The sequence below is a fragment of the Anguilla anguilla genome, chromosome 11 (genome assembly GCF_013347855.1).
Source record: "Anguilla anguilla isolate fAngAng1 chromosome 11, fAngAng1.pri, whole genome shotgun sequence".
Classification (NCBI taxonomy): domain Eukaryota; kingdom Metazoa; phylum Chordata; class Actinopteri; order Anguilliformes; family Anguillidae; genus Anguilla; species Anguilla anguilla.
Window position 1 is genome coordinate 18,857,338 of NC_049211.1, and position 16,271 is coordinate 18,873,608.

Genomic DNA, 16,271 nt, shown 5'->3' on the forward strand with positions numbered 1-16,271 from the left:
AATCATATACAAAATATTCCATGTGAATCCAGTTCTGTGTAATAACAAGCTGACCTTTTCTCTTTAGATGCTTTAGTGGAGTTCCAGTGGTTACTTTATTGCAGTAATCCATCTGGGATTTTTATTTTTTATTTTTCTGAGAGAACAGAATTAGAAACTCAGTCAGCAGACTAAACATCACCCACTGATTTAGTTTTAAACCAAATCAGGAAATACAATAAAATAGGCAGTTTGTAAAATGCTGTGGCTAACCTACCGAGACTGCTTTGAGCCTTAGTAAAATTGTTCAGACCCAACTGTTCTAATGCATTGTTGATATATGCTGTCCACATCAAGACATTGTCCTAATTTTGGGAAATAAGTCAACAGACCTTTATGCCAAGTATATCATTGCTTTGACTAACTCCCAGAACAAATATAAGGTGAGTGCATACAGCATGTCATGGAAACAGGGTATGTGTTGTTGCACTTGCCTTGTTTTCTGGATGAACATGAAGTTGTTCACCATTCCCTGAATCATCATTCCCCTGAGGTGTCATAGTTTTGTGATTTCCCCTGTCTGACCCCATCATATTGCTCTGTTCATCTCTGATTTGCATTCCTTCTTCAAAACAACATAAAACATAAGTGTGCCACATTATATATTTTTCTTTTTGTTTTTTTTGTTTTTTTTCCAAACCAACACAGCTTTGTACATGCTAGCATTGGTGTTTACATAATCAGAATAGAATAGAGTCCTTACGTTGTTTTGCGTGCTTGCAAACGTTTTTTAAAATCTTCCCCATGTATATAAAGCAGCCGTCTGTTTCTTCCACAGTGTCATAAATCCACTTTGCACATGTAATAATGAAAACCTGTGTCACTTTTTTGCATGTTTGCTTTGATTCATATGCATTTATAGGAGTTCCCATGCTTGGTAGTAACATATTACCAGGATCCAGCGTGCAAGCATTAACAGTATGTAGGCATCATAGGTATAAAATAAAACAAACTTATTCCTGGAACAGCCATCTTTCCCTCTAATTTCTAAATTCCCTCTGATTCCCACTTACCAAACAAATTTACACTGTATATGTCTTATTCTTCTTTCCTTGTTCGTGAATTGATGTATATCATTCCTAACAGCCGAAGCTTCTGCACCTAGTGTGATTACATCATGGGACTGCCTTCCTGCACATAAATAGTCAACCCCCCCTTTGCACTTCCCTGTGTGAAGCTGAGTAAGCGTGCTCACAAGACTCTTGACTGCTCTCTGATGTTTTGGATTACTTTTGGAAGAATGTCACTGGTTTACACCATGAAGGCCATCTTAATGATTCTTCTTGTCACTCTGGTAGGTATATTTATTGATGATTGTTAATTCTCAGGCTAATTATCCTGGAAAAAAGAAAATGCTTTTAGATATCACAATTCATTCAATGACCTATCTCACTCTCTCTCTCTCTCTCTCTCTCTGTATATATATATATATATATACAGCATAGTTATAATGTAGTCATTTAATGTTTGTGTATACTGTACTGTATGTGTATCTGTATCATTATAGGTATCCAGACTATGTAGATTGTCAATGTCGCTTCACAAATCAATGAGGCAAAGCAACACAGTTGTAGAGTGCATGCTTATATTTTTGTACAATGGCTAAGACATCATTTTCTGAGTTTTATGTTTACAGAGTTTTTTTTTTTTTTTTGATTAAATTATCATATTTGCATGCATGTGTCTTAGATCCATGCATTTAATGTTCATATGTAGTCACTGACTGCTAATCAGTTCCATCACCATACAGTATGCAAAGCATGTTGATGGTTCTACACAGAATGCTAGTTCTTATGTGGAGCTGACTCGTTTCAGAACATGAAACCTCATACCAGGGTTGTTTGTTTTACTGGTTTGAGGACATAATGTGTGTGCCCCGCAGTGAAGCAAAAATAATGAACACCTAATGTTCTTTAGGGAGCAACAACCATGTTTTTAAGCCACACAGTAGTTGGGCAGGAGCATATAGCAAACCAACTCATGTTACAGCATAGGATTGTGATTCTACACAAAACACACAAAAGCAGGATTTGATTCTGGATCATCAATGTCAATGGCTGGGATTCAGTCAACATTTGTCTTTAACTTTGATTAACAATAAAAGCAAAAAATGAAGAATTTTATGAATTCAACAATCACCAAATTGCTGAAAAGAGTTTGTAAAGAAAGTGTAATGCTTACATTTATTCATAAGTCAGAGTTAAGGACAAACATTGATTGAATACAGGCCATATTGCATTGAAATTACAAAGCCAGTAGTTCTAACAGTCTAAATGTCTGAAACAATATTCAATCAATGTTTGTTAAATGAAATTAAAACCACTTGAATTATTGATTAATATTGTGACATTAAAAAGGCTTTTACCTGTGACAGGGAAGTAATAGGTAAAACATTTTTTTTCATGTCATCATTTTATTTAAATGACTAATTTGCATAAAAGTCAAATAAAACTAGGACCAGGAACGCATCTCACATGTATCATTGTGAGAAACCATTATTATTACTTCATTCCTATTCTCAAGAACATATTTTTTCTTTTTGAGATTTGAAAGTTATGTATGTAAACGGATATGTAAACAAAATTGAGAGAATTGATAGTGAATTGAAAATGTACAAATTAGGTTTAAGGCAAAGGAGTTTTTTCAGTTGTTACCCCCCCACCCCCCCCCCCCCCCCCCCCCACCCCCCACCCCCATACAAATACACCTTAGTTTTCATGTAATGTGTAATATATTGTCAAAATTATTTATGAACCCATAAACATAGCAATAAAACGAATTTTCAGGGATATTAATGCATCATGCAATGGAGGCTTTTTGGAAATAATCCAAATAATCTCAAATATCATTACATTGAAAGTGACCGTGGAAATATACCATTTTACACTTAAAATTGTAATTGGGGTGTTTGGTAGGCTTATTTTTAAAAGGACTATTCACATTTAGTACTTCACTTTAAGTTAGTAATACAACAACGAAACCACCAGTCATCAGAAATCCAATGATTTGTTTTTTTGTCATTGCTATTACATTTCTTTCTTCCTCTTTTTATGGACTATTGAGTTGCTCTGAATCCAAAATATTTCTTTACAGGTTAATTTTCTGGGTAAATCAGGTTCAAGTTTGCCTAAGGTAAATTGGCTAATATATCAAACTGCCAAAAAAGAATTTAATATGCATGTATACTATTCTGGGGACATCCCTGTTTCACATGACAACCTTATGGACTTTTTGCTTCTTCTCAGCCTCCAGTCTCTGCGGGAAAAATGGGGGGAAACAGTATTGATTGCCCTCTCAGTTCTTACAGATCTAAATGGATTTCCAAAAATATCTGTTAATAAAATGTTTTACCTGAACTTGGTAAAATGCGAGAAAAAAGTCAATCTTAAAGCTTGCGGGACACATGAAACCAAAATAATTTGACAAATTTAGCAATTTACCTGAGATTCATACATTAAGACAAACATTTAAGAATAAGTATACTCTACTTGGCTTTGACTGAATTTGGAAAAACAGCTTGTGACTTCACGCTTATCTCCCATTCCAGAAATGATTAAGGGGTTCTTTTATTTCATCTTGAAAGTCCTATCTATTAAGGCCAACATGGTGATGAAATCATTGTAGTATCTAAACTGGTCCTAGAAGGACTTTTTGGGGCTAATTTTCTGTGTTAACTTATGCCAACTTACATAATTTGAATTGTCATTGGAATAATTACTTATATTAACTTTACCTTATTTTTAAAATATGCTACTCTCATTGTGTATACATAGACCTTAGTTTAATTGAAACAATAATAAAATCACCTGTAATTGAAACTTTTTAAAAAAAATTTTTTTAACATCATGCTTTCCTAAACATACAGATTTTCAGTGTGTCTGGCAATCTATGGTTCTTTATATCTAAAAGAAATGTTGAGTTTATTTGTATCACCCAGTCTATAGTTGGCTACCATACTGGATAATACAGGGATGCACTCAAACGCACCCATGTGGGAAGGGGTTACACTCAGATTCAAATAAACACATAAGAACATATTTAAATCTGTGTTGCTTTTCCTTCACTGTGTTTTATGTGTTTATAAGCATCTGGGTACATATAATTTTTTTTAAACATTTTTTTCTGTTGTGTACAATAGATTGCATTGTTGTGTGACTGTGCTAGGCGGGTGCTGCTACTGTGCTCAACAATACTTTTACAATAGGCAACAGGTTGTTCACACGTTTTTTCCTTCTATGAATAGCTTTGGCTTTTTTGAGGCCATCTTGTATTTCAGTACAACTCAGTACTTTATATAAACCAAGTACATCAAAAAAATAGTAAACAAACAAAAAACTAAAAAAAAAAACTAAACAGAACAAATATATACAGATGTATTGCTACAAGTTATAAAAAATACAAATGAACTAGGCCTCAAATCCAAAATATTTTTTTCCAAATAATTATCATTTCAGAGGACTTCTGTTATCCAATTCACAGTTGCTTCTGATTTATGAAACAGTACCTGGGGCCATAATCTGGAGATTTTATAATTCAAACTAGCTCTTGCCTTAAGTGCACTGTAGTTTGCATGGGGGACACTTTGGCTTTATTATATATAGCCCTTCACGTACATAGAAGGCTGAGAAACTTTGACTTGCAACAGGCCTTTGCTGTTCAAGTTGGGGAGAAAATTGGGAAAAACCATTAAGAATGTTTTTCTCTATGTAAAGTGTTTCCATTATATAGAAACTACAGTGTATGAGTCAGTTTATTTTAAAAAACTAAAGAAAATAGCCCATTCTATTAAAATATGGGAAGGACAATGGAGTTCCTTACAAAATCAGTACATTATACTGACAACAAATGAAATGGCAGTAAAAAACGCAATTGTCAGTTTAGCCCATGAATGAATAAATCAAGAAATGAAGTTTTGCTAAAAACATATTTGCAAAATATTTAGTCATTTGTCTGTTATTAAGATCTCCATGCACTAACCCCCTGCAGCTAATACAAAACACAACCCTGTGACTTACAGTCTACAGTCTTCCCAAGTATGTTCATGTCACACCCCTCCTCATCTCACTTTATTGGCTACCTGTCACAGCTCACGTCAAGTTTAAATAGTAGCCTACAGGACAGTGAATGGAACAGCTCCACCATACATCCAATCAGTTTTCAAGCCTTGCATCATGGCCAGTGCTCTCCATTCGACAATCCCAAAACAACTGGATATTCCCTCCGTGCATGGTCACTTCTCCCAAACCTGGGAGCCTATCTCTACTGGCTCCCCATTGGTGGAACTTCCCACATTTGTCAGAATAGCAGAATCATTATCTTCCAATGCAGATTGAAAACTCACTTTCGACTCTAATCTTAAATCCCTTCCTATCCCCATCCCCTACCACTTCCACCCTTTGTACAAATTCAGGTGACGGTTTTGTATGATTTTAAATTTATGAAATTCTTTATGGTTTCATGATATTCTTAGCTCTGGATGAGTGTATCTGCTAAATTAAAGTAATGCAAAGTTGAATGTTCATTTGTACATGGCCAATTCTACCAGCACGTGGACATTCTTGGAGCCATTTCCTCCAAGGAACATATCCGTGAGAAGAGAGCCTGGATTATAGACTCATTCATCATTGAGGAAGAACACCCTGGCCCTTTCCCATATGTGCTTGGGAATGTAAGTATAAAAACTGAACCACTGAAATCGAAATATTTGGAATTTTGACTGTGTAGGACAGAGGCGTCTAAAACTCCAGTCTTGGAGGGCCTTGGAAACAAGGTGTACACAATCTTTAGCCAATCAGTGACGCAAATGAAATACAGGAACACAGCAGCCCTCCAGCTGTTGAGGTTGAGCTTCCTGCTGTAGAACATTCATGACAAAATTGTTTGTTATGAAAAGTATGTTTATTGAAATGCATAGCAATTATATGTAAACTCAAAGCACTCATGGATTTTACACCTTAATGCAACAAATCAAAGGCACAAACACATGCAGGTATAACAATCCCTTTCTTGACCACATTTTCCTTTTTACATACTGTATCACAGGTAAAGGTTGAGCGGGATTACCAAGTAGGATTTTCACTACATGGAAAGGGGGTGGATGAGGAACCTAAGGGCATCCTTTCCATTGACAAAGAGACTGGAGTGATTTATGTTAATGGAAAGGTTGACTATGAGCAGCACCAGAAACTCAAGGTAAGCCAAATCTAAATTGTGTTATAACATTGTCTAAGAAAGTTATTTCTTCAAAATATATGGTGTGTATATAAATAAGTTTTGTTTGCTACATAAAAAACTAAACTGTTATATGACATAAGAAATCAATACTGTGTGTGTGTGTGTGTGTGTGTGTATAAAATGTATATATTTGCATGTCTCCTGTTAAATCAATAAATTTAACATTATGGTTTCACAACTACAAAGACTTAAATAAGTCTGGGCTAAAAAGAATAAGTGAGAGGTTGTATGTTTTACAGCTCATTTTTGAAGCCAAAAATATGTCCAACATGGTGGTAGACACTGTGCTTGGTGTTGAAGTAACCATAAGTGATATAAATGACCACGCTCCAGAATTCCAAATGGAGTTATATAAAACTTCACTTGAAGAATCTACTTCACAAGGTAATAATGGTCAATTTCTTTTTTTTTATTTTATTTTTTTAGGGTTGCCCATTTGCAAAAAAAAAACAAAAAAAAAAACTGTGGTTAGACTTGTCACTAAGTATATATTACTTTGGCCTTTGTGAAGCATTTAGAATAGCTTCTTTATCACAACATAATCATCTTCATGGGCCATTCATGTGTTATAGGTATGCCATATATGTCCATGTGAAAAAACAGTGTGCTGACATAGTATACTATTTAAAATAGTATACTTCATGTAGTAAACTATTTTATATTTTAGATTGTTTTAAAAACCATTTGCCTTCATTTCTACCAACAGGACAACATGTCATTGTAGTGCTTGCCACAGATAAGGATGCAAGAAACAGTCCAAATTCGACCTTTGATTACAATATTGTCTCTGTGGACCCCCAAACACCTAATGTAGAGTTCTATATTAAAACAAATGGAGCAATCTCATTCAAAGGATGTTTGGACTATGAGGTGAGGACTTTCTGCTGATATAATCTTGTATGACAAACATAATGTGTTGAATGACTTATTATTAATATTAGTTTTACCGTTCTCCAAATAAAATGTATAAAAATATTGGGAAATGTACATCAGTAAATGGCAGCTGTGCTGTTTTAAATCCTGACCATTAGATGGTCCTATAATCATTATATCATTTTTATAACAACATTTAATGTAAAACCACCAACAAAGAATCGTGTGTTATAAGTGTACTAAATGTACCACTTCCATGAAATCACCATTTACTTGTAAGACCAAATCAGGCTGTGGTCAGGATAAGTACCCCCACCCCCAACAGTTTTTTTTCCCACACAAATGCAAATATTAACATTTCATCTTTCAATCTGATGTGGTATTGGTTAAGACTTGGCCTCAAATTCATTCCCTAACAACAGTAAATTACACCTTTGGCATAAATTCCTTGCAATGAAAAATATTGTGAAGCTGTCAAGTTATAGAAAAATGAAATGATATATTAGCCCTAAAGCCATAACAACACCCATAAATTTTCATACAGTACTGCTACTGTAGAAGAGGCAGTCTGGATACATTTTCTGAATAGGCAGATTATGAATAATAACAATAATTATACAGCCAGAGTAAAAATATCAGATACTGAAATTCCAGAGGAAAAGAAAAAGCACAGCAACATACATCTTGTCATTAATATGACAGTAGTTTTAACTTTGTGCCTGCAAAACCGAGGCGAGCATTGTAGATGGGTGAAATGCCTGTTGATGTTGCTTTTGTTTGCTTTGGGCCACCCAGTGACTTGTTAGTGACACGTACATGCCTGGCTCTCACTGCAGTGTTTACAAATGGTTAGACAGTGAGCATGAATTTGTTTAGACTTCAAACGAATTCTTTCAAACACAATGCACAGGAAGGTACAGTGAGGCATTCTGCTAATCTTAGTTTATAATTTGTCTGTATCTAAAAAAAAAATTATTTTGTTTGAGGGGAATATCAGACAATACAGCAATGACATATTAACAAAAATAATGAATAAACAAACTTTCATTTATTAAAGTAATGTAAATGACTAGTACTGACACTAAATTGAGATGGACTGGATCTGTGATTTAAATTCAGAAAGCAACAAAATACACTATCCTGGTGGAAGCCAAGGACCGTGGTGAGGTGATACGGCTTTCAAGCACTTGCACTGTCTTGGTTGACATCATAGACAAAAATAACCACCTTCCCACTGTCATTGGTCGCACAGTAAGTAAACTTTTCTATGGTATAAATATTATAAGATTCATTTTTAAAATGCTTCAATCATTTTTAGAGGATATCATCAGGAGCATATACATTTCTTTCCATACATTTTTCATTTGGTTACATTTTCTACATGTATTGGAAATTACTGCTTTTGTGCCTAGAAGGTATTGCCTGCCTGAGAATTTTTTGTTAGTCAGCTTACTAAGTCAACAAATTTGAAGTTGATATATATTAGATTGTGGAAAAAATATGCACTGCATTAGAAACTGAACTCTCCCCATGTTTACCCAAAGCCATATTTCAGGAGCAGGGGCCACGTGAAGTAAAGAATTTAGCCTATAAAATGCTGAAGTGTAGCCTTCGGTTCTTTCTCATGGTGTAACATACCTACACATTGTGCAATGCAAAGGAAATGTTTTCTGTTTTGGAAATGAGCTGAACCTGGGAAATTAATGGCTATTATAATGCGTCTGTGAATGTAGTCGTTTTTCTCACTGCTACACTGGTTTTAACTAAATTTGCATTTGCAAATATGACTGTGGTAGAGACCATGTTGCTCTCTAAGTGAAAACCGGTCATAAAACTGCCAGCTTTAAGCTGTTTTGTCGTTTTTTTATGTATCACAACACCATTACAATTCACACTCAAAGATAAGCACTTAGAGTGTCATAGTGGTTATGTAGAGTTCTATCCAGCTGTGGAATATGGTCTGTGGCATTGCTTTGATATATTTTTGTGTCATATTAAAAAAATTATAGAAATACCATATTATTGTGGTGAGAATCATAGGCAGGTAACAAAAATCAAACATATACACTGCAAAAATTACTTTGTAATCAAACAATTCACACATGGTTAAAGTGCACATCCTCAGCTTTTATTGAAAATATTTTTTTTTACATTTTCTTTTCATCATTACAGCATTTTTGTAATACATAGTCCCCCATTTCAGGTCACCGTAATATGGGACATATTAATGTCATGTAAATGAAGCAGTTATATTTAATACTTAATTGTATATCCTTTGCATGTAATAATGCTTGTAATGTGTGGCCCAACAACTTCAACTGGTGCTGAGTATCTTCTCTGGTGATGCTCTGCCAGGCCTGCACTGCAACCATGTTCAGCTCCTAAAATTGTGGAGTACAGAGCAAAATCAAGAAAAAACATGCCCATTGCATATTAGTCCCAAATGTTATGGAGCTCACGTACATATACACAGCTTCTCAAGTCTCACAGTCTCACATATCTGGTTTAATTAGATAGCATGACATCACATTCAGCTGTATAGTATAACAGATATGTTGTTCTCTTTGGATAATTAAAAAATGCTTTTTTGTTTGTCATTTCATACACAGCTCCTCATTATTTTTCTGTAGTGCACTTTGAGATTATATTTTCAAGGGAGCTAATAAAATGTTAATAAAATAAATATGTCAATATCTCAAAATCAAAAAAAAGTCAAAATGGTAGTAAATCTCCAAAACAGACCATTTCTACCCACTGAGTATTCCCTTTTCTGCTGTAGTAATTGCTCTGTCCCCCCAAATTGATGATGAAGGGATTGCAGATGCAATTCAGTGACTGCATGATATTTGCCAGGGTGCTATGATGATTCTGTGTTTCAGGGAACAGGCAGAGTGCAGGAGGGGAAATCCGGGCAGGAAGTTCTCCGATTACAAGCAGAAGATAGGGATGCAGAAAATACCCCGGCCTGGAGAGTAAAATACAGAATAAATGGAGACAACAGAAACTACTTTAAGATAGAAACGGACCCAGAGACAAATGAGGGAGTCTTAAGTGTGCAAAAGGTAACTAAATGGTGAATTTCTTCATTCCCTAAGTTCCTAATGTTCTTCTTCAAAAGAAGTGTAATCCTCCCGCAGGGGTTAACATATATTTAAACAATGCCATCAAACAACTTTTTCATGCAAACGTATTCATGAAAAACAATTGCTCACCATGTCAGCTATACAATAGAAGAAGAGGCACGTGAATAAACTAGATCGCTCACACTGCACCTTATAGAGCCATCTCACTTTCACTCCTTCTCGATCAAAAGGTTAGCTGTAGTCCACCAGTAAAGCATGTTGATTCACACAAGACTGTGTAGAAGAGTTACTCCTTCTTGGTGCATGTATGTGTTATGGGTGGCTGCGCATAGAGCCGCCATGTAGTGTTGCCAATGCGCTATGCAGTGCACGTTGACCATGCTTGCCTCCTCTCAGCCTGTTGTTGGTGTGACCTCAGCCCCTAGATTTCGAAGAGGGCCCAGAGAGGAACCTGTTCATCAGCCTGGAGAACGAGGACCCATACTTCTCCTGTGTGGTGAAAAGAAAGACCAAGACGGAGCTCTGGCAGGTGGTCACTGCTGACGGAACAAGTGGCACAGGCCTGATCCCTGAGCCTGTCACAGAGAAAGTCATCATCGTTGTGGAGGATATAAACGACCCACCGGTGTTCACGCATAAGGTGAAGAGTGTCATGGTGGAGGAGGACGTGCCGGTTGGACAACTGCTAGAGCAATTCACTGCTGTGGACATGGATCTCAGTTTCAACAATGAATTTGAGTAAGGCTGAATATTAACGGCTTTTATTTTGAATTCCATAGTGATGTATTTGTATGTAAATTAAAAATATATATTTATGGCTGTATGAATGAACATATTAATTGATTGGTGCAACTAATCAACTAATACCTTAGTTTGTAACTAATTTATGTCAAAATGAATGGGTCTTTTTAATGCTAAGTGTTAACATTGTAAATATGTAATACAGTCACTGTTATCCAGAGAAAAGGAAGTAGCATAAACAGCTCTAGGTTTCAAGTAAACTGCACTGAGATTATCAGAAGGAAAACCACTTAGTGTCTCATTTTCACCAAATACCTGTAGCATTTCTAACTTTTTATACATATTGCTTATTCTTTCTGGTGACCTAGTATATCTGCGGTCATACACATAGGTTTAGGGGAAGACAGGGAGACATTGCAGCCCCACTATTTTCATATGGATTCATTTCTAGACTAGCTAGTACGCTTGTTTGACTATGCAAGATTAGGTGGTCCAGCAAAGTGTCTCCCCAAAAGTTGAAATGAAACCTACACCAGCGATGAACCTTGTATAGTAGGTACAAGAAACTTACACTTTGCTTTTTTTCACCCTCTTCTCTCAAATAGATACAGTAAAGGTGATGACCCAGATAACTGGGTGACTGTGGACCCTAAAACTGGTCAGATATCAACGGCAAAGCTCCTGGACAGAGAATCACCCTATGTGGTGAACAATACTTACACTGTAACCTTGTATGCAATTTCTCATGGTAAGAACCAGTTAAATAGGCAAACTACCTACAACATTTATTGCCATTAATTTTGCATTGGATATTACTTTTACGAGTCGCATTTCCTAAATAGTTAAATGTATGATTATTACAATGATTTGGTGGGATTTTTTTCCTACTTGAGCAGTGTCTATTCCCAAACCAAGCTTCTGACATATTTGTATACTAAAACACAGTAACAGACCTCCATTACAATAGGGGAATTTTCAGTTTAGATCTAGCTTTCTTTGAAGTGGGAGGTACAGTATTCACTCCCATGTGAATGGAGCAGGAGCAGAGAAGGCCTTCTTGGTCTGCACTAGCCTGCATTGACATAACTGCTTTTCTCACTTGGCGACAGGTGAGACCCCTATGACCGCGACCGCAACACTCACCATCCACGTGGAGGACAAAAATGACAACCTGCCCCATTTGCTGTCTGAAATGCTAGACATGTGCATGTCAGACGGGCCCACATTTGCTAGTCTTACCGCCATTGACTCGGATGAACCCCCCTACAGCGGACCGTTCCGTTTTGAGCTACTGGGGGACGTCAAGAACAAATGGCACCTAGACCCAAATTATGGTAAAGGAAACTAGCTCTCTGTCTAGACTTTGTTGCTGTTACAATGGTCTTGTGGTTTGAGGTATGTTGGACTGGCAACAGGCCACTGATTTAACCACCTTTAACCACTACCTTTGACATTCCATGGTCAGTGTTCCCATAACCTCTGGGAATCCCTGGAGAATGTTAATAATAAGTCATGGAAAATTTATGGAGAGGAATCCATTAGTCCTTGAAATACCATCCTTGAAAAGCAATGGCAAATGTGTTAAAAATATAGTTTTACATTGTAATCTTGCAGTGATAGGAATATGCCTGCTAATTCAATAATTTATTAATTCTCTGAATTTTAGTGGCTAGCTCTTGCTGCTTGGTATAATCAGCCTGCATTTGTAATAACTATTGCCAAGGGCATGGCCAAGTGAATCTGAGCAGACACAAAATATTAGTCAGGTCTGATTCTCAATATGTCCCATAACTTCCAATACTTATATATATCAAAATATATTTTCAACTTAACTTGTGAACTGCAGTAAAAACCCATAATTCTTACCTGTGTCCTTAAATAACATTGCAAAGTTGCCAAATGGTGACTGGGAACATTGAATGGTAAAAAGTAATCCATAGAAAATTTCATCAAGAATAGGTATATGATAATTGCATCTCCTTCTCTTCAAAAACAGCTTTGAATGAAGACCTTTTCCTAAAAAAGAGCTGTATTTGTTGCATTACATTGTTATACTGTTTTGTTTTGAAATGTTATGTCTCCTTGTTTACAGGAACCACTATAAACCTTGTGAAGGCCAATACGGTTTATGCTGGAGAACATAAGCTGATGCTGAAGATTTATGACACGCAAGGAGCGTTCTTCATACAAAACCTCGCTGTTACTGTGTGTGAATGCTCTGTCGTGCCAAACTGCCAGGTCCGCAGTGCCACCAGCACCCAACTGGGCGGGAGTGCCGTCGGAATAATGATCTGTGCATTGCTGTTGCTAATGGGTAGGAGACTAGCTAGTATTACAAGCATTCTTATCTTAATTTCATAATAGACTGCACACACGCATGATCCGAAGGCCTATTAACCTGTGGATCTGTGTCCTGACTCACTTTAGTTGTTAAATATCCTATAGCTTTCCTTGCAGAATAAAGGCATTCTCAAGTGTCCTGGCCGAAATCCTAATCTGGCTCTCTCAGTATAGCTAATCAGGCATCATTTTAATTCTTTGAATGAATCAACAGCTACCCACCAAAAGCTATATAACAGTAACTCACAGTGTTCATAACTTTAAATTAGCTTCTAAGAAACAAAACATTTACCAGACCCTTAAGGCAAGCTACTTGGGGGAGGAACTCATATTGCGCTGCTGTAAAAGAGCATGTGCACTCAGTCAACCTATCCTGTATACATAAACATTATTATTATTATTATTATTATTAATAATAATAATAATAATAATGATAATAATAATAATAATAATAATAATAATAATAATAACATTTTGTGTAAGTCTGAATTTCCAGACACTCACCTTGTACATTATAAAAATGTCTGCCATTGCCATCTAGTGGTCAAAAACATAAACAAATCCTAAATCTTAAGACACAGGTACCTTCAGTATTTGACTCCTATGAAATATTATAATGCTGCTGAAACTTATTTTATTGTATGAAAGATATAATATACCTCAGCCATACCTTTTGCAGAAAGAAGTACATGTATGAACATTTTTTTCCTTTAAGGTTTAGTGTTCTTGGTCTTCCTAATATCCTGCCGAAGTAAAAAATCAGCCATCCAGATTGACCAAGGCTCTGGAGAGTATTTGATTCCATCCAATATTGAGACACCAGGGACTGACTGTAAGGTAACTAAGTGACAATGGGTTAATCAGTGTATTTACACTGCATGTACATTCTCTGTACGTGTTCTACTATATTTAGCTGAATAATTGAGTTGAGGGTCAACTAACTTTAAAGGACCCATATGGGCACATTATTGAATCTATTTGGATAATTTTGTTTCAATTTTTGTCATCCATTTACACAGATTCCTTCAACATTACTCCAAGTAGATAAAGAAAAAATTGAGTCAAATCATATTCTAAGCTTGGAAACTGAACCAGTCCAGATGGCTCAGCAGGTAGGAGAGCGCTGTCAATTCGCAGTTATAGAAGAATGCCCTCCATTTGTCTTTCTATTCTGTAAAAAATATTTTTAAATGAGTGAGATGAGTTATATGTACACTGAAGGTCTTAATTACTTCTGAGGAATGTACCAACATTTTCACAGACCATGCTACAATCAAGTTTTCAAGGCCTGTCAAGTTTTTCGCAAAGTGCCAGGCCAACCCAACAGTTCCAACGTGGAAGTTTTATGTATAGGGTAAGAGAATACACCTAAACTATTCGACATGATATGATTTTCGGATATCACAGAGTCTGTGTTGGACAATGAAATTATGATGAGACCTGGATTCAATTAACATTCCAATCATTGACATGCAAACTTTTGAGAAGGAAAAATTACACTTGGTATTTACATACACCTATTGAATTCTTGGTGAAAATTAAGGATACATGAATCCAATGTCTGACTGTTTGCTATTTGTTTTCTAGAGCTTGCCAATGCAGTCACAGAGCAGAAGCAGCCAGTATCAGGTAAATGGCACCAATTAAAAACCACACTTTCTTTAACAATATCAACTACTACTGAAAGTAATTTATAAGCATAATTATGTAGATCAGATACTGACAAGTGAAGTACATATATGCTTATGTCCTTTTTAAATATCTCTACTTTTAACATATTCATGAATGTGTATTTTTATTACACAGGGATCAACCTTCCAAAGATCATATTCAATATCCAGAGGAGATAGTCTCCTCATGCAAAATGAAGCCCTGAACTCTTTGCTTGGACAGGTATAAAAACATTTGTTTATCCATCCTATACAAAAAAAATGTTTTTTTTTTTTTTTTTTTACTCATTTCTCAACTATTCCTGCACAATGCAATTCTTGACATTTCATTCTGCGTACTGTACCCAGCCTGGCCACAACTTGGTGGTCCTGTAGTCTTTAAAACAAAATACAAAACATTAAAAGTTTGATCTGCTTCTTTTTCTCATTGTGTTTAAATCCATTTCTGCAGAGGATATTTTCAATCCAAACACCCGGTCAGGAGCTGTTCCATTATGAGCCTCGCGTCTACACCTATGAGGAGGATTTAGTGACTGACCCCCAGCTGGATGCCATTTCTATCCCTGAAAGCGAATTTGCCCCAGACAAGCTCCTGGAGTTAGGACCCCAGTTTAATTACCTGGCCACTATCTGCAACTCCACCCCACCAGCACATTAGGATGGTTTCACTGCAAGAGAAACACATGGATCAATTACAGGCAGCTTAGAGGATCTGATGAGACTGCCGCTAAGGAATGGCAATTATGTATGCCAGAAAACAAGGGTCATACGTTCCACAAGGTTTCAGAAGCAGAACTATTGTCTCCTGTTCTCATGCTGCCATTTGAAGAAGAAAAAGTCTCCAGAATTGAGATCTGTACCGACAAATAATGTAGTGCATTTCTAAGTTTGTGCTCTAGTAGAGGACGCTGGGTGATATGTGACACAGCCCACCTTGTGTAGGATGTCTGGGATTTGGCATGCAGTGTCATACAGTGCTGAGGTCTCTTCCATTTCAATGCAGTCAATTCAGGAAAAAAATCAGAAATTCAACTCATAAATTTTAAAATCTCCATGGAAAATTTGGGAATTTTTAAACTAATGAATTTCAATTCAATTCCCAAATTGCCTGAACTGAAATGGAATTTATGCCAAGAAGGAGGTGAAATGGTACTTGCCATTTATAATGAGTATACAAAACGATCAAATGGGGTTTATGGATCCTTGAAAGCATATTGGTTGATCATGCAGCACTATATTGCACATGCATTGTAGTGTGTTACCATATAGGGCAGCAGTGTTGCATAATGGT

The 16,271-nt window shown here is 36.2% G+C and overlaps 1 protein-coding gene across 1 annotated transcript; it reads left to right on the forward strand.

Moving 5' to 3' along the window:
* The first annotated feature begins 1,227 nt into the window (after nucleotides 1-1,227).
* Nucleotides 1,228-15,638, forward strand: LOC118207979 (cadherin-like protein 26). Its single transcript, XM_035382209.1, has 17 exons — nucleotides 1,228-1,333; nucleotides 5,585-5,707; nucleotides 6,082-6,231; nucleotides 6,513-6,657; nucleotides 6,980-7,143; nucleotides 8,266-8,397; nucleotides 10,026-10,208; nucleotides 10,648-10,967; nucleotides 11,576-11,718; nucleotides 12,080-12,304; nucleotides 13,063-13,284; nucleotides 14,026-14,147; nucleotides 14,330-14,422; nucleotides 14,572-14,664; nucleotides 14,898-14,939; nucleotides 15,117-15,203; nucleotides 15,432-15,638. Exons 1-17 carry the CDS (start codon nucleotides 1,256-1,258, stop codon nucleotides 15,636-15,638), a joined length of 2,529 nt encoding a protein of 842 aa, XP_035238100.1. The 5' UTR covers nucleotides 1,228-1,255.
* Nucleotides 15,639-16,271: the final 633 nt, after the last annotated feature.

What these genes read in the sequence shown, in the direction of transcription:
- LOC118207979 (XM_035382209.1), top strand. Translation starts at nt 1,256, where the DNA reads ATGTTTTGGATTACTTTTGGAAGAATGTCACTGGTTTACACCATGAAG. An exon ending in GCACCTAGACCCAAATTATG is followed by an intron (nt 12,305 to 13,062) that starts GTAAAGGAAACT and finishes CCTTGTTTACAG; the next exon opens with GAACCACTATAAACCTTGTG. An exon ending in TGAACTCTTTGCTTGGACAG is followed by an intron (nt 15,204 to 15,431) that starts GTATAAAAACAT and finishes CCATTTCTGCAG; the next exon opens with AGGATATTTTCAATCCAAAC.